The sequence below is a fragment of the Notolepis coatsorum genome (assembly GCF_963971535.1).
Source record: "Notolepis coatsorum genome assembly, chromosome: 3".
Lineage (NCBI taxonomy): Eukaryota > Metazoa > Chordata > Actinopteri > Aulopiformes > Paralepididae > Notolepis > Notolepis coatsorum.
In genome coordinates, this window is record NC_140167.1 from 171,040,042 (window position 1) to 171,067,367 (window position 27,326).

Sequence of the window (27,326 nt, forward strand, 5' to 3'; positions counted from 1 at the left end):
CTGAGTGAGTGACATCACAATCAAAACTCACCCAGGCGTATGCGTAAAGGTACAGGGGCAGCAGCGGGAACGGGGGCAAGGGCACTACGCTGAGTGAGTGACATCACAATCAAAACTCACCCAGGCGTATGCGTAAAGGTACAGGGGCAGCAGCGGGAACGGGGGCAAGGGCACTACGCTGAGTGAGTGACATCACAATCAAAACTCACCCAGGCGTATGCGTAAAGGTACAGGGGCAGCAGCGGGAACGGGGGCAAGGGCACTACGCTGAGTGAGTGACATCACAATCAAAACTCACCCAGGCGTATGCGTAATGGTACAGGGACAGCAGCGGGAACGGGGGCATCGCCACCGGGTGGCTGGCTGTCCGAGCCGAGGAACAGAGTGCTGGAACAGTGGCGGTGGCGAGGATGTCGTCCACCGGGTAGCCGCTGTCGGAGCCGAGGAACAGGGTGCTGGAACAGTGGCGGTGGCGAGGGCGTCGTCCACCGGGTAGCCGCTGTCGGAGCCGAGGAACAGAGTGCGCGCCACACCTTGGTGTGCGCGTCGGAACAGTGGCGGTGGCGAGGGCGTCGTCCACCGGGTAGCCGCTGTCGGAGCCGAGGAACAGAGTGCGCGCCACACCTTGGTGTGCGCGTCGGAACAGTGGCGGTGGCGAGGGCGTCGTCCACCGGGTAGCCGCTGTCGGAGCCGAGGAACAGAGTGGCGCGCCACACCTTGGTGTGCGCGTCGGAACAGAGAGACGCATCGGGGTGCGTCTGCGAGGAGGAGTGTGCCAAGCAGGAAGGTCTGGAAGATGCGCGTCGGCGCGCTGAGTACGGAGGAGCGTGCCAAGCTCGAAGGTCTGGAAGATGCGCGTCAGTGCGCTGGTACGGAGGAGCGTGCCAAGCTCGAAGGTCTGGAAGATGCGCGTCCGTGCGCTGGTACGGAGGAGCGTGCCAAGCTCGAAGGTCTGGAAGATGCGCGTCAGTGCGCTGGTACGGAGGAGCGTGCCAAGCTCGAAGGTCTGGAAGATGCGCGTCCGTGCGCTGGTACGGAGGAGCGTGCCAAGCTCGAAGGTCTGGAAGATGCGCGTCAGTGCGCTGGTACGGAGGAGCGTGCCAAGCTCGAAGGTCTGGAAGATGCGCGTCCGTGCGCTGGTACGGAGGAGCGTGCCAAGCTCGAAGGTCTGAAGTGGAACACTGGAATACCTCCCGTAGAGGATTAGAGAGCGCAGTTCAGTGTCTCCCTCCAGGCAAACGGCGGCAGGTGGCGAAGGCTTGAGCGCATCTGGCGCGCTGGTCTGGAGTGGAACACTGGAATACCTCCCGTAGAGAATTAGAGAGCGCAGTACAATGTCTCCCTCCAGGCAAACGGCGACAGGTGGCCAAAGCCCTTGAAGATGCGCGTTGCGCGCTGGTGACTGGAGAAATCCATCTTACAGCATTGGTAGACCAGAGGATCTCCCGAAAGAGTCTAGATGTTAGAGAATATGACTCAGCATGAATACAACACGACCCCACCCCAAAACGAGGGGAAGCGCCCTGGTATTTAAAGCCCACAGGGGGACTAATTAGCCTGCCATCACAGGTGCGAGAGATAATAGAATATCAAACAGGTGTGGCCACTAAGGGTAAGGAACGAGAGGGTGGGGGCTAGAGAGAGTGAGTAGGGAATTCCTAACAGTAGGCTTAAAGAAGACAGAGAAAAGGTAGTGAGCAGCGGGCAAAACCTCACACAGATAGTCCTAACAATGTTTATTAGTTTAGTAGTCAGTTCTCAAGTTCAAATAAAATCAAATAAAATGTATTTGTAAAGCCCCAAATCACAAGGTAATGCCTCCATGGGCTGTACAAGTCTTCTATAAACAAGTCAAGAAGAATCATCACAATAAATCAAGAACAAAAATCCACCATAAAATCCAAATATGCGACACTCCCAGACATTCCCCAATGAAGATAAGGAAAAAGGCAATAGGAAAAAAGCACCACAGGCGATGTAGAGGAGAGAAACCTTAGATGGGGCGTTCAAAGTTCACCAGCCATTAGCTCTCCAGCAATTGGCAGCAGTCCGTGCCCACGGTTGTGGACCCTGACCAAGTCGAGGCGGTGTGGTGTGTCGTGGGGGGGATAAGTCGAGGCGGTGTGGTGTGTCGTGGGGGGGATAAGTCGAGGCGGTGTGGTGTGTCGTGGGGGGGATAAGTCGAGGCGGTGTGGTGTGTCATGGGGGGGATAAGTCGAGGCAGTGTGGTGTGTCATGGGGGGGATAAGTCGAGGCGGTATGTGGTGTGTCGTGGGGGGGATAAGTCGAGGCTGTGTGTGGTGTGTCGTGGGGGGGATAAGTCGAGGCTGTGTGTGGTGTGTCGTGGGGGGGATAAGTCGAGGCGGTGTGTGGTGTGTCGTGGGGGGGATAAGTCGAGGCGGTGTGTCATGGGGGGATAAGTCGAGGCGGTGTGTGGTGTGTCATGGGGGGGGATAAGTCGAGGCGGTGTGTGGTGTGTCGTGGGGGGGATAAGTCGAGGCGGTGTGTGGTGTGTTGTGGGGGGGATAAGTCGAGGCGGTGTGGTGTGTCGTGGGGGGGATAAGTCGAGGCGGTGTGTGGTGTGTCGTGGGGGGGATAAGTCGAGGCTGTGTGTGGTTTGTCATGGGGGGGGGAGTCTGCGGCTGAACCTGCTCCTCGTCTTGGCTAGTAGCTGCTCCTCACATGTCCTGTCATGGTTCTCCTGCAGCAACTGGACCCACCAGAGGAGGAGCAGCTGTCCAGCGCTCTGCAGAGTGTGGAGATGGAGCTGGCCAAGGTGGGGGAGATCACCTGGCTGTACCACATACTGCAGCCCAACGACGAGGAGGTGAGAGGCCACGGTGCACACACACACACACACGCACGCACACACACACACACACACACACACACACACACACACACACACACACACACACACACACATACACTAAATTTGACACAGCATTACTCCATAACTGTGTTAAAAACGTTATGTGACAGTTATTACAACACATAGCTAATGTCTGCACACACATGCCCGGCTAGTTTTCTATTCTATTTTTATTTTATTTCATTGTATTTATAATATATTTTTTTTTATCAATTTCAGTTACCCTTTGAGTTTTTTTTAGGGGGAATGTGAATGAAAACAACCATTCATTGTATCTTCAATGTTGAATATACATCTTTGATGTCCTTTATGCTTTCTGTTTTTTTTCAGTTTTTTTTCTTTCTTTTTTTTCTTCTTATTTGAATTGCATTACTAATTACATTCTGTGTTCATATTCTGTTATTATTATTTTCTTGCGAGGCCCTCGTTCATTCGACAGCTAATGGGTTATTATTATCCTAATAAAAAAACATAAAACATAAACATAGTAACCGGTAGGCTGTGTAGCTAAAGGAAGCGCTATAGGTTGACTGTGCTTGTGTGCCAGGACCACTCTCTGGAGTACGGCAAGAGGAACAGCCGCAGCAGCATGTTCCGCATTGTTCCCAAGTTCAAGAAGGAGAAGGCCACCAAGAAGACCAGCCCGCAGTCAGGTGAGAGTCGCGTGCGCTCTGAGCGGCTGAAAACACACCGCTCGGGATGAGGGGTCAGTCAGGTGAGAGACCCTTACGTCCTGAGCGTCCGAAGACGCAGTGTTCGGGATGAGGGGTCAGTCAGGTGAGAGTCGCTTACGTCCCGAGCGGCTGAAGAGTCGCCGGTCACACACACTGCTCGGGACGGGAGATCGGTCGGCCCGGCTGAAAAGTGTGACCCTGTTTCAAAGTCATGTGTAAAGAAGGATTACGCGGTTCTAGCGGCTAACTGAATCCAAGCAACGAAGCGAATCAAATGTCATTCTACAGACGTGTGTACGATTCTCCATCACAGATTTCTTTTGTTTAAATTTGGCTCCAAAACATATCTTAAAGGATGAGGCCAGTGTGATCTTTTTTCATTATTATTGTCAATGTAGCCTATATAAACAGACCAAAACCTACGAAGCGTTTCTTAACCAGGAAGCCATACGTTCCCATCGTACGCTAAAGTAATTAAATATTAAATACAGCTCGCAAACACGTATTACCACTGCCAGCGTTAACTATCATAATGTATGGTCATGAAAAGCAGAGGCATTCTAGTTATTACTAAATGTACTTCAAAGAGCAACAGGCTCCATCATTCTATCGATGTACAGTAGTAAACAGAACAGCATAGTAGTCCCTCGAGTCCAGGAGAAAGCACAATGCCCATGTTTATCCCAATGATGAGTTATGCTGACCAAAGCAACAGTACCGCTCTGTGATTTTTATTTTTTTTGTATTTTATACAACAATAGAGTTCTATGACTTTCGGATATGAGATACATCTGGTGTTGGCTAGATGGACCCTACAGTACTTGTTAGTAGGAGCTCAAATGGAAATTTTCGATGGAATAAGCACTTTCTGTGGTTGAACCCACGTGGGCCTCATTCAACACAGTCCGGCAATGAGGAGCATGTAGACTAACCACTAAATAACCACTACAGTTCTTTCTTGTTCCAACAAACGTCCCTGTGAGTTTCTCTGACGGGTCAGAACAGGGTGCCTCTCCGTGGAACCTTAGAAAGCAATGTCTTGGCGCTGCTGCTACCCTGGTCAGTGAGACTCGCTCGATGGAGTATGTTTTGGAGCAAAGTTTGAACAAAAACATCTTACACATCGTAGCTTTAAAGATGTTGTAAGTGGTATTTCTTTGTTAAAATAAGTGTTAAGTAGCTCTGCATTCCAACAGCCATCACTGATTTAGAGTGTTTGGTCAGTAACATGGGTCAACAAGTCCCTCCGCTCTGCAGTAAACAGAAAATACTTCCCACTTTATCCAATCAGGAGAGAGAATCCTAGATATTTCTACTTATTTCCAGAAATCTTACCAAGCCAAATTTTCTTATTGCACTGGTAGCCTATTTTACTTGTTTCAAGCTCAGTTTTCTTATTTTTGTCAGACCATTTTCACAGTGTGGAGTTCTCTCTCCTGATTGGATAAAGTGGGAATGGGATACCAGGACATTTATTTTCTGTTTACTGCAGGGCGGAGGGACTGGGAGACCCATGTTACTGACCAAACAATCTATATCAGTGATGGCTGTTGGAATGTAGAGCTATTATGCATTTATATTATTATATAAAAACAAATACCACTTACAGCTCCTTTAAGGGAGAACCTAATGAGAAATATATGTAAAGGAAAAATCTGCAGAATTAGTTTTGGGCAGCCCTCCATCTCACTAGTCTAGTGATTGGCTACCTAGAACTTGACAATGACCAACCTTCATTCATCGTGTCAAAGCAGGCATCATACACCCAACCCCCACCAACCAATCAGCATACACCCAACCCCCACCAACCAATCAGCATACACCCAACCCCCACCAACCAATCAGCATACACCCAACTCCCTGTAACCAACAATCCTTTGTTGAATGGATTTCTTTTTGGACTGTGTGCATTTTGTTGTTCTCTCCGACCAAAAGGCACTTGAACGTGTGACAAGTCATATAGGACTTCGTGACTTGGAAGTAGGAGCTTCCAGGAGGACTTGTGCTGCGTTCACGTGGTCCTCGGGAACTCGGACGTTCCGAGGTAGCTTTTTGTTTGATGCGCCAAAGAGGGGAGAAACATTAAACCAAAAACAAAGTAAATTATTTGAAACACAGAAAACTGTTGCTTCAGGCCACGACTGTCTAACAAGTTTATTTTCTGCTGCGCCAAAAATAACGTGATTCTTTCCACTTTTGGTTTCGCTGCTCAAAGAGCATGACATCACAACTTGACAAGTTTCTGAGTTTGTTTACCCGCGTTATTTTTTTCCGTAGCCACATTTCTGGCAGACGCTCTCTGATTGGCCACTGACTGACGCTCTCTGATTGGCCACTGACATGTTTGCCCAATCGCGTGACGAGCTGTGTCTTTGCCCATTTCCGCGTCGAACAGCCTGCAAACTACCTGGCGTTCTATCGCCATGCTCTAAGACAAACTCTAACCTTAACCAACTTCGAAAGAGTGCCTAAGCTTAACCGTCGAAAGAACTTGCCGTCACGCTCTAAGACAAACTCTAACCTTAACCAACTTCGAAAGAGTGCCTAAGCTTAACCAGTGTAGAAACAGGCGTCGGCCAATCAGAGAGCGTCTTGCCAGAAATGCGGCTACGGAAAAAAATAACGCTGTTTACCCTACTTCCCATGCTACTTCCAGGTCAGAAACCCATCCGCCCGATGTACCAGATGCCACGTGAACGCAACATTGAATTCGGCATATGACTGCTGGGCCAGTGGGTTCTAGCCTTTCCACACAGGAGAGAGATGATGTCACATGGGTATACAAACACATCCACAAACTAGGTTATGCTATCACCAGTAAAAGCCATCTTGAGGACTACAGTTAGCATCATTTCTATTGGTTTTGACACTCCGTACGCCCAGAGGGCACCCTGCATTACAGACACTACAGAGGGGCACTACGAATGGTTCATCTGCAGTGTGATCTCTCCTGTTCAGCAATCCGACCCTAACCAGCGACAAACCCCCCCCTTCCACTTTTGTTCATGGTTTCATCCACCTGTCCACCCGTGTACACCCGGCACAAACCAAGGCCAAAGACGGGGGTGGAACAAGTGCACCCGAAGGGAAGGGAGCGCGATGTCTTGTGTCAAACACTAGTTTGTCGCCTGCTTCTACTTGGGTTGAATGTGCCGTGAAATGTACCTCCATCGTAACATCAGGTTTATTGAAAGAAAGCAAAGGGAACTGAGTTCATCTTCTGGACAAACGAGAAATCCTCGACTGTGTGTTGTTGTTGTTGCTGCATATTGAATGGGAAAGTACCAGGATGTGGGTTTGAATAAGATCTGACAGTTGGGATTGGGTGGAGGAATGTTAGCCCCTCCCTTTGTCATCCAAGGCAGGTGTTGATTGGTTGGGCTGCCCTTCCTGTGGGTTGCACAGGCTTCTGCCTCCCTTTTACCTCCTTCTTCTTGTCTATGTTCTGATTGGTGGATAACCTGCATGCCCTCAGCCTTTCCGGAACACCATTGGCCAGTGCCTTGTTCTGACCGACCCGTGGCCTCTGTTAACCCCTCCTCTTTCCGCCAGCTGCTGCCGCCTCACCTCCCTCGCCCTCCCTCCCTCCGTCATTCCTTCCATTCCTCCCTCCCTCCGTCAGGCTCTCTCTCTCTCTCTCTCTCTCTCTCTCTCTCTCTCTCTCTCTCTCTCTCTCTCTCTCTCTCTCTCTCTCTCGTTTCATCTTTCCGATGATAATTTACCACAGTTTTTTCCCAAGGTGTGAGGTTGTGTGGGTGTGTGTTGGTGTATTGTAGAGCTGTGTTCTTGCCATCTTTCTGTGTGTGTGTGTGTGTGTGTGTGTGTGTGTGTGTGTGTGTGTGTGTGTGTGTGTGTGTGTGTGTGAGAGAGAGACAGAGAGAGAGAGAAAAAAAGAGAGAGAGAGAGAGAGCATTTGAGGTGTGATTTAAGTTAAGAATGTACATCACTGCCACCACTGTTAGATCAAAACCTTGTGTCTCCAAAAGGTCTGTTTTTCAGGAATGACGAAAAACAACCTTATTTTCATATTGACATCATTTTTTTTTATAATATGTCCGGTTTGAATGGGCGTCATGGGCGTAATGGAAATGGTAGTGAAAGGGTTAACCCTTTGTAGTGTGGTAGTGAAAGCATGAACCCTTTGTAGTGTGGTAGTGAAAGGGTTAACCTTCTGTAGTGTGGTAGTGAAAGGGTTAAGGACATTTAAGGTCAATCCTGTAATTCTTTTTAGTGTTTTTGAAACTACTGGTACACCCCTGGTATATTAAGCAAGAGACACTCTGGTATCTGAGTTAGTCAAAGGTTTTGGTCTGACAACAGGGGGGGGGGGGGGGGGTGTGTGTGTGTGTGTGTGTGTGTGTGTGTGTGTGTGTGTGTGTGTGTGTGTGTGTGTGTGTGTGTTGTGTGTGTGTGTGTGTGTGTGTGTGTGTGTGCGTGCGTGCGTGTGTGCCTGCCTGCATACTGTATACGAGTGTAAACAAGCGTGGCGCCCTGAGCCCCTTTCTGCTCTGCTCTGTGTGTGCGTGCGTGCGTGTGTGTGTGTGTGTGTGTGTGTGTGTGAGTGCGTGCATGCGTGTGTGTGTGTGTGTGTGTGCAGTGGAGAGGTGGGGCACAGAGGAGGTGGGCGTCTGGCTGGAGCAGCTGAGTCTGGGGGAGTACAGAGACACGTTCACCCGGCACGACATCCACGGCTCCGAGCTCCTGCACCTGGAGAGGAGAGACCTGAAGGTAACCCACACACACACACACCGTGCACACAATGATCACAACACCTTACCCCTCCCCCTCTCCCCCACCTACCCCCCCCTCTCGGTCTCTCTTGGTCTCTCTCTCGGTCTCTCCTGTTGTCTTCTGCCTGGTGTCTCCCCGTCTTCTCTCTGTGCTGCACCGCTCTGCTTGGCTTCCTGTCCTGAGTGTCACTTAGTGCTGAGGCTCTTCTGTAACTCACTAACCCTTGGTGTCCAGCGGGAGGGAGGGGAGGGAGGGGGGAGGGGGGGGGGGGGGGGGGGATGAGTGGGCAAGGTGAAGGGTTGGGTCTGGGGGGATGAGTGAGTGGTCAAGATGAAGGTTTGGGTCGGGGAGGGATGAGAGGGCAAGATGAAGGGTTGGGTCGGGGAGGGATGAGAGGGCAAGATGAAGGGTTGGGTCGGAGGGGATGAGTGGGCAAGATGAAGGGTTGGGTCGGGGAGGGATGAGAGGGCAAGATGAAGGGTTGGGTCGGGGAGGGATGAGAGGGAAAGATGAAGGGTTTGGTCGGGGAGGGATGAGAGGGCAAGATGAAGGGTTGGGTCGGGGAGGGATGAGAGGGCAAGATGAAGGGTTGGGTCGGGGGGGATGAGAGGGCAAGATGAAGGGTTGGGTCGGAGGGGATGAGTGGGCAAGATGGAGGGTTGGGTCAGGGAGGGATGAGAGGGCAAGATGAAGGGTTGGGTCGGGGAGGGATGAGAGGGCAAGATGAAGGGTTGGGTCGGGGAGGGATGAGAGGGCAAGATGAAGGGTTGGGTCGGGGAGGGGATGAGAGGGCAAGATGAAGGGTTGGGTCGGGGGGGGATGAGTGGGTGTAGCGTGATCCAATCTGCGTTGTGTCTGGTGTGAGGTGGACGTAGACTCAGACAACGGTACTCAGTTGATGGTGTTTTATTGGTGATTCCCTGTTAGCAAACCAAAACAGCACGTACACAAAAACATGGCGTAAGCGACCATCATCACGTAGTCCACCTCTGCTCTCGTTCTCAGCAAACTCAAAGAGAGCGCGCGCGCACATTCAAAACAGCGCGCCATCCACAGTTACAACAATTGTTAGCTACTATTAAATACATGTAGCTCAGTACAAGTCAACTTCAGCAAAAACATATGAAATAATATGAAATGAAAGACAGTGTGTAAGCATTAATTAAACCGAAATACAAAAACAACGGTTCATACCTGTTAGCAAACCAAAACAGCACGTACACAAAAACATGGCGTAAGCGACCATCATCACGTAGTCCACCTGTGATCGCCAAACAGAATACGAGTTAGCCCACAACGGTACTATGGCTGTTTTACACAGGGCGAATTAATGTCATTACACAACAGGGTATTTCAGTACCAAAACCAAAATATAAATCAATTTTACAAGTTATACATAGCAATTAAATCCAATATTAGGTAACCGAAAGCGCGTACCTCTGCTCTCGTTCTCAGCAAACTCAAAGAGAGCGACCACTTCCGCCGGCGTCTACCTTGCCGACAAACCGGCTAAACCATTTTGTACATTGGTTGAAAGTATTTACAATACAACAAATATTCAATGGAAAGATATCCTATCCTCTCTAAACCCATTATAAAAGACCCAAAAGGGATTTCGTTTGGAGAATCAATAACTCAATGTGAGGAAATTAATATAAACTAGTAACCAAGGCACCCCTCCACAACACTAGAGTGAGCTCGGTCCACTTTGTTCCTTCAAAGTAAGAGTGTTTCCGTCTTGGCCTACTTATTTAAGATAAAAGATAACAGTTTCTGTCCATAATTCTAGCACAACAACTTCACTCTGCTACATTCTCCCCTACTGTTTTATGCCAGATCATGGACAGTGTTCCCTTCAATCAACTCAACAGCGTAAGTATAAACCAAAGAAATAGAAAATAAAAAAAAATTACAATGAATCAACGCGTCACATGTAACTCGGTGTATTCCCTTAATTCCAAACCCAGAAAATAGGTTGACCAGCTCAAAAGCTATCCGATGAAGGATCAGGAAAAATAAAGGGTAGCTAATCCCTCATCCAACCATAGACAAAAAAACATGCCATGTACATATTTATACCATGGAATTAGGGATGTCCGATATTATCGGCCGACCGATATTATCGGCCGATATCGGCAGTAAAATGTGATATCGGAAAATATCGGTATCGGTAAAAATTTTTTTTTTTTTTTTTTTTTTTTTTTTTACATTTATTTAACCTTTATTTACCCAGGCAAGCAAGTAAGAACCAATTCTTATTTTATTTATTGTCAAAAGTATGCATGTTGGTTTAATTCAACAACAAGAGATATGTAATGTTAATTTTTACTTTTTTAATTATCATATTTTGCACAGATAATGCTTACATTTAGAAAGCCTTTTGAATAATACAACAATATCGGAATATCGGTATCGGTAAAAAAGCCAATATCGAGCATCCCTACATGGAATACACCAAAATGACCAAATCATGTCTAATGCAATAGACCAGTGTTTCTCAACTGGTGGGTCGCGACCCAAAAGTGGGTCGCGGGGCCATTTTGAGTGGGTCGCGGATGTGTGTGTAAAAAAAAAAAAAAAAGTAAAAAAAAGTACATTTTTTTTTTTTTTTACTTTTTTTCACTACCTATCTTTGTGAAAGTGGCTTCTCAGCTCTGGTCCAGCTGAAGACAACGCGGAGGAACAGATTGGACATTGAGCATGACCTCAGAGTTGCTTTGTCTACCATCACCCCAGACTTTGAGACTCTTGTCAGGAGCAAACATCATCCCCAGTTATTCCATTAGTTCCCTGCATGTTAAGCTAAGAAGTCTGCTAAGAAGGATATATTATTTATTATTATTATTTTATTTCATTGTGTTTTTAGCCCTTAGTTGCACTTTTGTTGCAACCCCAGTTATCCCATTAGTTCCCCCAAACGTAGGTCTGTTATGTTAAGCTAAGAAATCTGCTAAGAAGCATTTTATTTATTATTATTTTATTTCATTGGGTTTTTAGCCCTAGTTGCACTTTTATTGCAATCCCAGTTATCCCATTAGTTCCCCCAAACTTAGGTCTGTTATGTTAAGCTAAGAAGTCTGCTAAGAAGCATAATTATTTATTATTATTATTTAATTTCATTGGGTTTTTAGCCCTAGTTGCACTTTTGTTGCAACCCCAGTTATCCCATTAGTTCCCCCAAACGTAGGTCTGTTATGTTAAGCTAAGAAATCTGCTAAGAAGCATTTTATTTATTATTATTTTATTTCATTGGGTTTTTAGCCCTAGTTGCACTTTTATTGCAATCCCAGTTATCCCATTAGTTCCCCCAAACTTAGGTCTGTTATGTTAAGCTAAGAAGTCTGCTAAGAAGCATAATTATTTATTATTATTATTAAATTTCATTGGGTTTTTAGCCCTAGTTGCACTTTTGTTGCAACCCCAGTTATCCCATTAGTTCCCCCAAACTTAGGTCTGTTATGTTAAGCTAAGAAATCTGCTAAGAAGCATTTTATTTATTATTATTTTATTTCATTGGGTTTTTAGCCCTAGTTGCACTTTTATTGCAATCCCAGTTATCCCATTAGTTCCCCCAAACTCAGGTCTGTTATGTTAAGCTAAGAAGTCTGCTAAGAAGCATCATTATTTATTATTATTATTTAATTTCATTGGGTTTTTAGCCCTAGTTGCACTTTTGTTGCAACCCCAGTTATCCCATTAGTTCCCCCAAACTTAGGTCTGTTATGTTAAGCTAAGAAATCTGCTAAGAAGCATTTTATTTATTATTATTTTATTTCATTGGGTTTTTAGCCCTAGTTGCACTTTTATTGCAATCCCAGTTATCCCATTAGTTCCCCCAAACTCAGGTCTGTTATGTTAAGCTAAGAAGTCTGCTAAGAAGCATCATTATTTATTATTATTATTTAATTTCATTGGGTTTTTAGCCCTAGTTGCACTTTTGTTGCAACCCCAGTTATCCCATTAGTTCCCCCAAACTTAGGTCTGTTATGTTAAGCTAAGAAATCTGCTAAGAAGCATATATTATGTATTATTCTTTTATTTCATTGGGTTTTTAGCAATAGTTGCACTTTTGTTGCACTGTTTTGTGTTTATTTCATGTTTTGAAAGATTGCGTATTACTGCAATTTTTTTTTTTTACATAAATCATAGTGGTTCAAAATGTTGGGTCGCAACTTAATGACTAAGGAAAATGTTGGGTCCCGAGGCTAGACCAGTTGAGAACCACTGCAATAGACAACCGTAACTACCAGTATGACTCAAAGAAAATCAAACAGCAAAATCAATGAAAGAAAATAAAAAAAAATAAAAAATTATAAATAAAAAGAATCACTAAAAAATAAAAATAAAAAATCAAGACATCTTTTAAGATGACAGCAGCGTCCTGACTCTCTGTACAGCCATCGTCTGAATGAGCCTGTTAACTGGCCTGATGAGCCTCCCCAGCCTAGTGTAAACCCCTTGAGGTACCTCAACTACACTCGGTTTGACAGTGACAACGGCCGACCCAGGTTCACACACTGGAACAAGTAAGGATGAACTACAGGGAGCCTTCCCCGGAGCCATCATGTCCTCAGTGCCTGACATGACCGACTCAGGTTCCCACACTGGAACAAGTAAGGATGAACTACAGGGGGCCTTCCCCGAAGCCATCATGTCCTCAGTGCCGGATTCCACAGTCGTCGTGTCTGACGACTGATCACTGTCCTGATAAACAATTACAGAGTATGACTCCTCTGATTCAACATCTGCATCTGGTCCCTCCATCCAAAAATGGCGTGGTTTCTTCAGTTTACACTCCTGCTCCTCACCATTATGTGTCTCAAGTGTAATTCTATGATGATGATCACTACCCATACTTCCCACCTGCTCCTCTGCTGGCTCTGATACACCCATCCCTATCCTGGTATCTACTACCCCCTCCACACTGGACTCAGGAAGATGAGCAACCCACCGGGCAGTTCTCAGCTCATCCTGAACAGAATCATCTGTCATTTCCTCACTAGGAACAGTGCCAGGAATAGACACCTCAATCTCTGGCTCATCCCATGACGGCAAAGGCAGGAAATTGACGGGCATAATCAAATTCCTATGAACAGTCTTAATCCTCCTTGTGACAGGATGACGGATACTGTATATGTTCAGCACACTGTTTTTACACACAACAGTATAGACAGCACTCTCCCAACGGTCAGCTAGCTTTTTCTTGCCTCGCTCCCCCTTATTTGCCAGTAAGACCCGATCCCCCTTCTCCACCGAATGTCCCTTTAGCTGTCTGTTATACACCTCAGCTTGCCTGGTCTGTTGCTTCTCAGCATGCTTTTGAGCAAGTGCCATTGTTTCCCTCAGATCCTTTCCCAGTGACTGGACATACTTATCCACATCCACCGTATCTCCATCCAAAAGGACACTCTGAAACATAACATCGACAGGTAATCTTGGAGTGCGACCAAACATCAAAAAGAAGGGTGGGAGCCCTGTGGTCTCATGCACTGCAATTATAAGCAAACGTCAAAGTGTTCAACATCTGAGGCCATTTCACCTTGGAACGAGGTGGCAAAGCACGGATCATACTACCTAAAGTGCGATTTAGACGTTCTGCTTGTCCATTTCCCATAGGATGGTATGGCGTGGTATGGGATTTTTCAACCCCTGCCATCTGAAGCATCTCTGCTATGAGTGCACTCTCAAAATTAGCCCCTCTGTCGCTATGAATGCAGGCTGCAAAACCATAAACAGAAAAACAATTATTCCAGAGCACCCTAGCCACTGTCTTGGCAGACTGATTGGGACACGGATAAGCACACGCTAGTTTGGTAAAATGGTCAGTTATAACAAGCACATCAATGGACTTATTATTGGCATCCTCAGCCGACCAAAAGTCAATACACACCAACTCCAGTGGTGCAGTGGTGACTATAGATACCAGCGGAGCCCTAGCCTCCGGCTCAGGTGCTTTGCTCAGTACACATCTCTTACAATGACTCACATATTCTTTGACATCCTTTTCCATGGAGTCCCAATAGAAACGTTGTCTAGTGAGCCACAATGTGCGCTGCTGGCCCTGGTGACCAGCCTCATCATGTACCCCTTTCAGCACCTGTCCTCTCAGAGCGCTCGGTACAACATATTGAAAGACCTTCTTCTTACTCACAGCGTGTTTGGAAACACGGTACAACACTCCTAATTTGGTGGTGAGTTTTCCCCACTGCCTCAGTGTGCGGTTTGTTTCTTTTGACTCATGAACTCTCTCTCTTCGAGATGGGCGGCGGCCTCTATCTACAAAGAATTTGACTCTACCAGTAACAGGGTCCTGGCACTGCTTGTCGTACAATTCCTCATGAGTGATGACCGGCAATGGGCTCTGTCCCATGGACACCAACCTTTCTAACTGCTGCACATGAGAGACTGCTCTCATAGCTGCGCCATCCTCCCAACAGCGATGTGTGTGGAGTACAGCAGATACCTCTTCACGGGATATGCTCCCGCTGTCACTACCCACCTCACCACTGGCCTTAAGAGAACTCTGAATGGACAACCCTAGGCCCTTCCTCCTCACCTCTGGTTCCTCACAGGTAAGATGGAACATGTTCTGCACGTCATCCACCTCCAAACCCTTAGCCTCCCTCAACAAGACATCATACGAGGTCCTTGTCAGCCTGTGCATCACCCTAGGCTTAGTAAAAGGCTCCCTGCTCAGTGCATCAGCTACTGTATTTTTAGGCCCAGGAATGTACTGAATGTCAAAATCAAAAGGTGCCAGCTTAGCCACCCATCTCTGCTCGCATGCATCAAGTTTTGGCTTTGTGAGGATGTACTTAAGTGGATTATTATCTGTCCACACTGTAAATGTATGTCCTCGCAGCCAATGGCTAAACTTGTCGTGTATAGCCCATTTCATGGCGAGAAACTCAAGCCTATGAGCGGGATATTTAGACTGAGCATGATTCAAAGATTTACTAGCAAAAGCTATGGGCCTGGCTGTGCTACACCCTTCCTGCACTTGTGAAAGCACAGCTCCCAGTCCACTAGTGGATGCATCTACAGACAATAAAAATGGCTGAGAAAAGTCAGGGTGAGCCAACAGAGCTTGTCCCACCAATGCAGCCTTTAACGCCTCAAAGGCCTCCCTACACTCCACAGTCCAGTCTGCTGCACTAAGCCTACGAAGGGGGGCAGCTCTCTTCCCTTTTACTTTGCCTCTCTGTGGCTTTTTCACACCCGTGGTCAACTGAAACAGTGGTCTTGCAACTACAGAGCAGTTCTCAATGTAATGTTGATAATACACCACCATTCCTAAAAATGACCGGATCTTATTGGCAGACGGGGTGACCCCATCCGACTCCATAATATCGCTCTCCGTCACACCCACTATAGCCTGCACCTTATCAGGGTCTGTGGCTATCCCTTCCCGAGAAACAATGTGTCCCAATAACTTCAGTGACTTTCTCAGAAACTGACACTTAGACGGAGACAACTTCAGATTGTGTTCTCGTAAACGCTGAAATACCATCTCCAGCCTCTGCAAGCTCTCTTCTTCAGACTTGCCAAAGACCAGAAGGTCATCTAAATAACAGAGAAGACTCAGTGAGTTCTGATCACCAAAGATTGTGAGCATCATTCTCATGAACGTAGCTGGACTATTACAAAGCCCCTGGGGCATACGGTTATATTCATGTAAACCGAGAGGAGAGGAGAACGCAGTGTATTTCTTATCATCCTCATGCAGGGGGACATTGTAATACCCGGATGTCAAATCCATAGAACTGAAAAAGGCATTGCCTCCCAACGCTGCAAGTACATCTGCTTGATGAGGTAATGGATGTGCATCTTTTACCGTGCGAGCGTTTAACCACCTGAAATCTGTGCACAGTCTCAAGTCCCCATTCTTTTTCCAACAAAGAACAAGGGGGGATGCATACTCACTACTCGACTTCCTAATTCTCTCCCTGCCCTCCATCTCGTTCAGAGTCTCTCTCAACTTTTGGTAATGGGCGGGGGAGAGCCTCCGGTAAGGTAACCGAAAGGGCCGATCGTCAGTCAGTCGGATACGGTGACAGAAGCCACTAGCCTCACCACAATCCAACCGGTGTCTAGAAAACACATCCTCATAGTTCTCAATTAGATCAGTCAGTCTATCTTTCCAGACTGGTGAGACCTGACAGTCATCAACTAGACTAGCCAGTCTATCATTCCCCCTAGCTACATTGTTGCTAGCACAACTCCTAGCTGTCAGACTGCCGTGAGAGCTGCCACTACTCACTCTACCGGCATTCTGGTGGACTGACGTGTCCGTATCACTGTCAAAATCTTCTAATGCAATGCATGGATATACGTCAGCCACTTTTGCATTCCGTCTCAAGGTGATAGCTTTGGTAGTCGGATTCATAATCTTGACAGGAAGCCACCCATCCCCCCAGAGGGGTGTAACTACCCTGCCAACTAGTATGTTACGGTGCACACAACGAGAGGCGCTGGGCTCAACAATAACGGTACTTCCCATAGAAAGTTTTGTCCTGGGTGGGAGACGACCCCACACTACATGCTCACTCATCGGTTCAAGTGTTACGGCCTGTTTCAACTTGACTGTTCCCACTTTGTCAGGAATTTCCTCCCCCCTCCATCTCTCAAGATTGGCCATGAACCTGATAAACTGACTGTTTTCGTCCTGACATGGTGACTCAGCTTTTCCCAATATGCGCCAGTAGGCCCCCGTGGATTTGAACTGTCTGATTAAGGGCTTCATCACATTGGTGCCTATAATGAGCTCATCAACCTGACCCTCCACTATCAAGACTGGTACTATGTATTCAAAACCGTAAAGCTTAAGTTTCAGCTCACACGTTCCCACCGGGCTAGTTTGTTTCCCACCACACCCCACAAGAACAACATTGGTAGTCGATATCAAATCACCCGTCACTACTCCTGCCTCCCTCAGCCGAGGAACCACATCAGCGCGCAGAGAAGTAGCCATGGATCCGCTATCTAACATCCCCTGTAACTCAACCTTGTCTCCTGTTAATACGGTGGTGAAAAATAAACTGTCACTTTGGGATGTTCTGGTCACATTCTGCATAATTACTGTCTTGTCTTTGGGTGCTGCTTCACAAACGGACGTGTATACAGACTGAATATCATCATTGCAATTGGAGGAAAAACCATAGGGGCCCACATTGTCCTCCTTTGAACGAGGGCCGGCTAGTTTTCCTGAGGAGGACCAGCCTGTCTCTGACCAGGGGGCGGTCTAGGAGTGGTCTGCCCACAATGGATACCAATATGCCCTGGACCCAGACACTTGAAACACAGCCTGTGCGTCCTACAATGCGTCCTAGTATTGTGCTCCAAACTGCCACAAACCTGACATTCTTGAGAAGGTTTGGGGAACTGTCTATGGGGGCCATTTTGTACATAAGGACCATTTTGTACATAAGGACCATTTTGTACAGACTGAGTGTTGTTGCCTAACGCCATTTCTAACACTCTCAGAACTCTATCCATTGTGTTATTCTCAGATACAGGCAACAGCTGCTCTAGCTCTGGACTACTGACAGCCATAGGTGACGCGCTTTCGTGATTAACAACCACCCTCTCCTGTGATGACTCAATGGCGACCACTTGTTGTGTCAACCGACCTCGACTCGCTCTATGTTCTCTCAAATATTCATCCAAATGTCCCTGCACCTCACCTGCTGTCCACTCACGAGATGGCTTACTTTTGAACACTAAAGACAACTCCTTATCGGGGCAGTTACGGATGAACATGAGAACTAGATGCTGGCTCAGGCTAGTCTGAGATTCCCCCTTACTAAGAAGACACTGCTCTGTGGCTTCTGCTGCTTTGTTAAGCCTAATCCAATAGTCAAGAGGATTCTCGCTTGCATATGCTTTGACTGCATAAAAGTCAGCTAATGGAAGTTCTGAATGAATAATATCACCAAAATGTTGTCTCAAAATGCTAAAAATAACACCCACCTCACTGACAGTTGAGAGTTGCTACGCAGCCATACTTTGGTAACGTCCCGGGCCCTCCCCATTAGCTTGTTCATAACCTCCTCAACTTGTTCAGCTCCAGTACAGTTATTTTTCTTTCTGATATACGTCCTCATGAGTTCCTCCCACTCAAAAACAGAGCACTTATCTGTGCTGTCCCCTCTAAAATAGGGTGGGGCATTTGCATCTGAACACAAGATTCATTTTGGATGCATCAATCACAGTATTCCCACATTGGTCAGGTTGGAACGTCTGTTGGGGATTTTGAGAAGCTAATACAGGTGAAGTCCCCGTGATTGTGTTCTGCATTAACGTCATTCTAATAGCTTCCCCTATTTCTGACCCAATGGATTTTATCAAATTGGCCATTTGACTGGGGGATGTTTCAACACTAGTGTTGTTAATTTCACCAGGTGAGGGAACAACCGGAGTGAAAAGTAACGATTGGGCATTTCTCTCTGAGTGACCCTCTACACTCCCCCTTCCAGGACTAGAGGAACCTGAACCACCTGGACTCGCCGGAGTAGACTGCATGACCGGTGTGTAACTTAGAACCCCTCTCCCTCTCCCCACAGTCAAGTTCCCTGTAGGAGTGTTTCCTACATTCAAAGTCATTTTCAGTATCAAATGGTACTTTTACCGTTATACTCTTCAGCGTGTTTTAGGTAACACACTCGAAATCAATAAACTTGATTAGAGACTATATCTTTTTCAAAGGATTCAGTGCTCTCCAGCCTCCTCAGGAACAGACCTCAGGAACAGACGGCGAATGCAGCGTCCCCGTGACCAGGCCGCGCCAGCAGCATCCACGCGTCTAGGCCGCACATGAAGCCTCCACGTCTCTCCAGCAACACCGGTGGTCGGCCTCCGCTGACCAGTTGATCCGGGTTGTCTCGGCACCAGTTTGTAGCGTGATCCAATCTGCGTTGTGTCTGGTGTGAGGTGGACGTAGACTCAGACAACGGTACTCAGTTGATGGTGTTTTATTGGTGATTCCCTGTTAGCAAACCAAAACAGCCCGTACACAAAAACATGGCGTAAGCGACCATCATCACGTAGTCCACCTCTGCTCTCGTTCTCAGCAAACTCAAAGAGAGCGCGCGCGCACATTCAAAACAGCGCGCCATCCACAGTTACAACAATTGTTAGCTACTATTAAATACATGTAGCTCAGTACAAGTCAACTTCAGCAAAAACATATGAAATAATATGAAATGAAAGACAGTGTGTAAGCATTAATTAAACCGAAATACAAAAACAACGGTTCATACCTGTTAGCAAACCAAAACAGCACGTACACAAAAACATGGCGTAAGCGACCATCATCACGTAGTCCACCTGTGATCGCCAAACAGAATACGAGTTAGCCCACAACGGTACTATGGCTGTTTTACACAGGGCGAATTAATGTCATTACACAACAGGGTATTTCAGTACCAAAACCAAAATATAAATCAATTTTACAAGTTATACATAGCAATTAAATCCAATATTAGGTAACCGAAAGCGCGTACCTCTGCTCTCGTTCTCAGCAAACTCAAAGAGAGCGACCACTTCCGCCGGCGTCTACCTTGCCGACAAACCGGCTAAACCATTTTGTACATTGGTTGAAAGTATTTACAATACAACAAATATTCAATGGAAAGATATCCTATCCTCTCTAAACCCATTATAAAAGACCCAAAAGGGATTTCGTTTGGAGAATCAATAACTCAATGTGAGGAAATTAATATAAACTAGTAACCAAGGCACCGCACCCCTCCACAACACTAGAGTGAGCTCGGTCCACTTTGTTCCTTCAAAGTAAGAGTGTTTCCGTCTTGGCCTACTTATTTAAGATAAAAGATAACAGTTTCTGTCCATGATTCTAGCACAACAACTTCACTCTGCTACATGGGCAAGATGAAGGGTTGGGTCTGGGGGATGAGTGAGTGGTCAAGATGAAGGTTTGGGTCGGGCTGGGCTGGGGGGATGAGTAGTATTGTCAGAGATTGGTGGGAGAAGGGGTGGGGGAGACTGACACAGAGGTATGTGGCTGTGGAGGGGGGGGGGCTGTGTGGTGCGTATGTGTTTACTAGTATGGGGCGACAGTGGCTCAGGAGGTAGAGCGGTCGTCTGGTGATCGGAAGGTTCCCTGGATTCCCGCTCCTTCCGGGCAGCGTGTCGAAGTTACTTAACCCCTAACTGTAGCATTGTAAAGCCATTGGATAAAAGCTGCTATATAAATGCATTTATTTAATTTAGTATTGTCAAACATTGAGTACTGTAGGCTCAAACAGACACGCTTCCAAACAGAGACGAACCAACTCGCTCTCTCACTTCCTACACTGCGCCACGTGCCCCCCTCCCCCCAGACTGGGAGACTAGAGCGGGCCACAGATTCCATCCACCCCAATGAGATTGAGGTAAATATTGGAGCGTCTGTTACAAGTTGATGGTGTTCTGAACATTCGGACACTAAATTGACATATTTCTGACCTGTAGATCCAGCGCACAACACGTTTGTTTGATCTCACTGTGTTAACTATAGCGGCGCGCCTGTATAAAAGTCATTCATATGCACTGCATGAGGTCATAATTCCGACCTCCCAACTGGGAACTCCCGACGTCCATCTTTGAAAGGAACACGGCGTTAGGAACTGTCCCATCGCATTGTTGGCACATCTTGCGTCATCTTCCTTAGATTCAGTATCTTTGGCTTAAAGCCCCAATCCAGTGTTTCTTTTGTACCACATTATAAGGCTGGTGACGAGGTGACTTTTTGTTGGAATAACGTTGTCTCTCTTCCATCAACACAGTTAATTTAACATAATAATTCCTTGGTTATAAACTTAAACAATTGCTCTATTGAGCTCCTAAAGTATCTTGTAAAATGATTCAATAGCTTGAGGCTGTGATCACATTGGACGTCTCTTTCTTGCGCTCAACCGCGAGGCACGGCGGTGTACATAGAATGGAAAGTGCACAGGGCGCAACGAGCGATACCACTGAGGACCGTTGCTACCACAGCTAACGTCACATACCGTATTTCCTCTAATATTGGACGGGTCTTGTATTTACCTCAGCTGCAAAGAGCACCAGGCCTTTATTAGAGAGAGGCTTATTATAAGAGGCAGACCTTAATTTCATTCTATTTTTTAAATACGTACATTGTCTGTCTACATTTATTTAGACTAACATTATTTAAATATTGAGTGCAACACAGTAATTGTGAAACTGTGGTGGATTAACGTAATTCACACACTGAAGTTGGAACTGTCTATAGGTTGCGGGGTCCGCACGGACAATTTAGCGTGTGGTACCTTCTCGACTCTACCTGAGTCGAATCGATTTGATAACATGCAGTGCGGCAATAGCTTTAGCTAACGCTATCATAGCCATCATGATCTGTAATGTCAACTGGACAACGCCAGCCCCGCCTGCCAATGCCATATAGATAGCGAACGTTAACTAATGTTTGCAAACAAAGCCAACGTCATCCAGCCGACACCACAGATCTAGCTATGACAACGTTAGCTAACGCCAACAAAGTGAGAGTAGGGAAATGTTAATGTAGTCAGAGTGTAGCGGGAACGGTAGAGAGAGGCAGCACTTAATTAGCATTGGCAAGAGTTTATCTCATTCTACTGTCTGTATATCACAGCACGAAAAATAAAAAAAATAAAAATTGCGACCTTGTATTGGAAGCCGGCCTGTATTTGTCTGCATGTATCAAACCCCCCGTCCATTATAAGAGGCCCGTCCTCTATTTGAATGCCCTACACTATTAGATGATTTAGGGTAAGTTACATGCGTTACTGCTCACAGCCCTCCAGGCGTTGCTGTTTATATCTCGGTCGCGGTGAGACCTGGTCCAAAATTTGCTTCCCCTCCATTATCTATTGGTTTGTTTTGCTGTCGATTTCTCTTCAGATACCTCAGGTTTGTAATCCCTCCCCTCGGTTGATTTGATTTGTCTGTCGGCAAAATGGTTACATTGATCGCGGCTAAAGTTGAAACCTTTTCAAATGAGAGCGCCAGAAAGAAACGCTGCTTCAAAAATGCGATGCGCGTAGTCTGGAGGAGACGCACGTCTGTTGTGACAAAACCATTGAAAACCATAGAAAAAAGGTGCGGGCGCGTTGAAAAAGGCATCCAATGTGATCACAGCCTTATATTTGCGTATATTAAATGGTGAGTTAAAGGCGGGAGCAGTGAGTGGAGCTGCCGCCGAGGTTACATTACAACAGCAGTGCTCCTGACTTTTGAACATGTTTTTGTGAGAACAAACGTTCTGAGCTTTGCTCAGTAACCCCAACGGATGTCCGAAGCCGATGAAATGGCACTAGGTCCAGCCCTGCAGTAACATGGTCTAGTCACACACAGTGATCTGTATCAAGAGCTGAGTCTAATGTACCGTCTGCCTACTGTTAGTCCTTGTATCAAGAGCTGAGTCTAATGTACCGTCTGCCTACTGTTAGTCCTTGTGTCAATCAGCCCGTTCCTTGTTTTCTTTTGCTTGTGGTGGTTGTTTACTCTTGAATTGGGGCAAAGAGAAGATGCCAAAGCGGTCTGTCCACGGGAGTCCATCCATGACATTTCAACAAACAGAAATCCATCAACAAGTAGCACGTCCGGTTTATTCATGAAGCACTTTCAATCAACGCAGTCGCTCAGAGTGCTTTACAGCGACATGGGAAAACAAAAGGCCACAGTAGAGAAAAGAAGAAGACAAGACACAATGACAACGGACAGACATAAAACTAAATTAGAATTCTGCAGATAGGGGCGCTCCAGTAGCACACCACATAGCGTGCTGAGTCGCGAAGCGGTCGCCCTGGGTTTGTTTCCCAGACCCGGTGGCCATATGTCGCATGTCTTCCCCTCGTCTCCTCCCGTTTCACCCTCTCTCCTCTGTCGGTCCTGCATGGCCAAAAGGTCCTGCGTGGCCAAAAAATGCTAAAAAAAGAAAGAAAAATGTTTAAAAGAATTCTGCAGATAAAGGTACATTAGGGGAAATGAAAGAGTACAGGGGGGTTTTGAATGAGGATATAGCCTGTTGTGTAGTGGGAAGGGGGTCCACAGTGTGGGAGCTACAGCTGAAAAGTCACCCCTAGGAAGAAACAGGAGCCCCTGATCTGAGGGACTTAGCGGTGGTATGATGGTGCAGAAGTTCAGAGATGCACACTGGAGAAAACGTCTGTCTTTAAATTCTGCCTTCCACATAGAGCCAGCGTGAGGCTGAGATTCCAGTTTAAAGGAACACAGCGACATTATGGGAAATGCGCTTACCGTCTTCTCCAGAGTCAGACAAGAAGATACATACCAATTTCCTCTCTGTGCGTTCAGTAGAAGCTATCCGGCTGCAAGCTCGCCAAGCTTAGCACAAATGAATGGAAGCGGATACGGACCACTAGTCTACATTAAAACTCTGGGAGAGGTGTTTTTGGCCAACAGCTAGGCTAGCGGTCCGTATCCACTTCCATTGATTTGTGACACATATGATGTTAGCGTGGCATTCTAGTCAAATGTGGTGACTTTCTTCAGTGGTAGTGAAAGGGTTAACCTTCTGTAGTGTGGTAGTGAAAGGGTTAACCTTCTGTAGTGTGGTAGTGAAAGCTAGTGACGGTGGAGGCGACCATGTAAGGTGCCGACCTGCTCATTGGGAGCAATTAGGGGTTAAGTGTCTTGCTCAAGGACACTTAGGGCGTGTTCACACCTGAAAGTCTGCGGATAGTCCGGACTTTCTGGTGGACCAAATGTGAAAATGATACATTGTTTGATTTTGGTCTGCGTTCACACTACCCTTTTTGGTGCGGATCTAATTAGTAAACAAAGGACATACAGTCGCCAAGTCGTTCATCTATTGGACTATAGCACTCACAAACGTAAACAGTTGCCGACAGCGTAATGAGAGAGAGAGATACTGTCATTACGAGCGCGGCGCAAGTCGACTAGAGAGTAGAGAGTAGAGAGAGAGAGAGAGAGAGAGAGAGAGAGAGAGAGAGAGAGAGAGAGAGACTGTCCGCGAGCGGCGCGAATCTAGAGAGGAGAGACTCATTACGCGAGCGGCGCGAGTCTGACTTCAGAGCCACACTGCAATGCACTGTAGGCTACTTTGCTTCCTGGATTAGGTACTATAGTTGTTTGGTCCTCAAAATAGTTCGGTTTGTGTTCACACCTCTACAAACGAAACGGACTATTCATTTAAGTGGACCATGGTCCACTTAAAGTGGACCAAACAGGGTAGGTGTGAACACGCCCTTATACACACTGCCCCGGGAGGAGCAGGAATCGAACCAGGAACCTTCCGATTACCAGATAACCGCTCTACCTCCTGAGCCACTGTCGCCCCCAGTGTGGTGTGTGTGGTGTGTGCTTGTGTGTCCTATAAAAAAATAAACTGACTATGGCACGGCTGGGTAGCGCAGCGGACTAAGCGTTCGCCTACCACCGCAGAGACTCTGGGTTCGAATCCAGCTGTCAGCGGTACCTCCGGCTTGGTCAGTCGTCCCTACTAACACAATTTGCAGTGTTAGCGGGTGGGAAGCCGGTGGGGTATGTATCCTGGTCGTTGTAAACAGCGACTCCTACTGGTCGGTCGGGGCGCCTGTTCAGCAGGGAAGGGATCTGGGGGAGGTAGTGTGATCCTCCCACGCGTTACACTCCCCCAGTGAGAGTCCTCACTGTCAGGTGAAAAGAAGCGGCTGGCTGACTCCACATGTATCGGAGGAGACATGTGATAGTCTTCAACCCTCCCTAGGCCGGCAAGTGGGGAAAAAATGCGCGCAATGACCAGGAAGGGAATTGGCATAACGACTAAATTGGGATGGGAGAAAAATACGGAAAAAAGGGGGAGAAAAAATAGATACAAAAAAATAATACGGACTAATACTAATGTTCATCACCATGATGAATTATGCTGAATAAAGCTGAAAGAAGCAGAATCTGTGACTTTTTGTGTCGTTCTATCTGGTGTTGGCTAGATTGTTTACTGTTTATTATGGATCCCCATTAGTCTCCACCGTAGTGAGGACTATTCTTCCTGGGGTCCGTGCAAATACACAACATATGCAAACATGCAAAATATAATGCAGCGCACTCAATGCTTGTGAATCAAATGAAATAAAATATATTAGATATAAATAGATGGACCCTACTTGTAAGCAGGAGAAATGCATTGTAGGTTTTGGTCATTTTGTAAGCTCTGTTGACGATGACAAAATTAAACTGGCCTCATTCCTTTAGCACCGAGAGGTACCTCGTTTGCATATCGACACGGACTCCATCGCTGAGGACCGTAGGAAGACAGTTTTGCATGATCTGAGGAGAATGGGTTTATTTTGAAATGGACTTTTATTGGATTGGGATTAGGGATGCTCGATATTGGCTTTTTTACCGATACCGATATACCGATATTGTCCAACTCTTAATTTCCGATACCGATATTAACCGATATCACATTTGAATGCCGATATCGGCCGATAATATCGGTAGACCGATAATATCGGACATCATTGCTATAGAAATGTAAAAAAATAAAAATAAAAAAATTTGAAAACCGATACCGATATTTTCCGATATGACATTTTTATGCCGATATCGGCAGATAATATCGGTAGGCCAATAATATTGGACATCCCTAATTGGGATCTATTGTTTTTATTTTCACCCGTGAGTGCATGATGGGCCCATGACAGCATCATGCCACTTCCCGGAAGTAGAACTTGGATATAGAAATACAAGGAATGTACTTTTTGTTGGTGTTTTGATGTGTATTGATTAGAGGTGGGCATAGATTTTTTTTTATCTAGATGAATCTATCTGCAATCCTGGAGTTAATCTAGATTAATCTAGATTAAAATGGCTCATTTGAAGTCTGCCGAAGGCATTCAAAATATGTGTGTTCTACCTAGGGATGGGTATCGTTAGGATTTTATCGATACTGCTTAACGGTTCGGTACTTTGCAGCCTGGTCCGACTGACACTGTCTCTCTTCTCTCACCGCAGGATCTGGGGATATCGAAAGTGGGTCATATGAAGAGAATTCTCCAGGGCACTAAGGATCTGGCCAAGGCGACCATGGTCGAGCTCTAACCCACGGGACCACGAGTCCTTGGAGAGGAGGAAACGAGCTCTCATATTACCCCCCCCCCCCCTTAACCACGAGGAAGAGTTTGATAGCTCCGAAGGCAGCGTGTGGGGAGTGTGGTATTGGAAGGATGGACCGGTTTGATCCGTCTGTCTGTCACTCTATCTGTCTGTCGGGGGGGGAAGCCTTTAGAGAGTAGCGGTGAGGGAGGCGGACGTTAGTGCGGTTTGTGTGCTGTGTGGTTTTCGTGCCAAAAAAAAATGACCGGTGCAGAGATTTGGATGGAAATGCAAAAGGAAAAAAATAAGAAAAAAAGAGAGAAAAAAAAGCCATTTCTGACTTAAATTTCCATTCACGGCACACAATCAAGTATGAAACCAACCATATTGTCGTCGCTGACCCCGTTGTCTCTCTCTCTCACTCGGTAGAGGCGACAGAGAGTAGCAAACCCAGGACTTCCAGTGAGTGTTCCTTGTGGGGTAATTGTACAGTCCAGTCCAGTCCAGTTCAGTTCAGTTCAGTTCAGTTCAGTTCAGTTCAGTTCAGTTCAGTTCAGTTCAGTAGTGAGTGGCTTCGTGATACTTACTGGCTCCGTGCCTGTTAGCTGTAGACGGCGGCAGAGGCTCTGTGATGAGCTCGGGGGCGGGGGGGGGGTTCAACAGCACTGTTGCCGGGCGGAGACCGACGAGGAGAGCCACAGGTGTCACAATCAAGACGAGGATCTGTTTGAGGCGTGGTCTCTGAACAGAGTGAGAGGCTGTTGTTGCATGCTATGCTCGCTCGACTTTATAGACATGTTTAATTGCATGGTTAGTGTCTTTGATTTTAATTTTGTGCGTGTGTGTACAACAATAACACTTGAACAAGTTTTATATGACTTAAGTATTATTATGCCATTTGTTACTACTGAAAGCATAATTTTATTTTATTTTTGGTCTGATTCAAGCTTTTTTTTTGTTTTCTCTAGCTTTTATTTATTTTGTTTGCATGA

The 27,326-nt window shown here is 46.5% G+C and overlaps 1 protein-coding gene across 1 annotated transcript in view; it reads left to right on the forward strand.

Annotated features, from left to right (window-relative positions):
- The window catches only part of LOC311224839 (diacylglycerol kinase eta-like), a 44,387-nt gene extending 17,521 nt beyond the window's left edge, over window positions 1-26,866 (forward strand). The window contains exons 5-7 of the mRNA XM_084309967.1: window positions 2,708-2,827; window positions 3,420-3,525; window positions 26,254-26,866. Coding sequence (XP_084166093.1) covers window positions 2,708-2,827; window positions 3,420-3,525; window positions 26,254-26,306 — 279 coding nt within the window. The 3' untranslated portion in view covers window positions 26,307-26,866. The remainder of the gene's footprint in view (window positions 1-2,707; window positions 2,828-3,419; window positions 3,526-26,253) is intronic.
- Window positions 26,867-27,326: the final 460 nt, after the last annotated feature.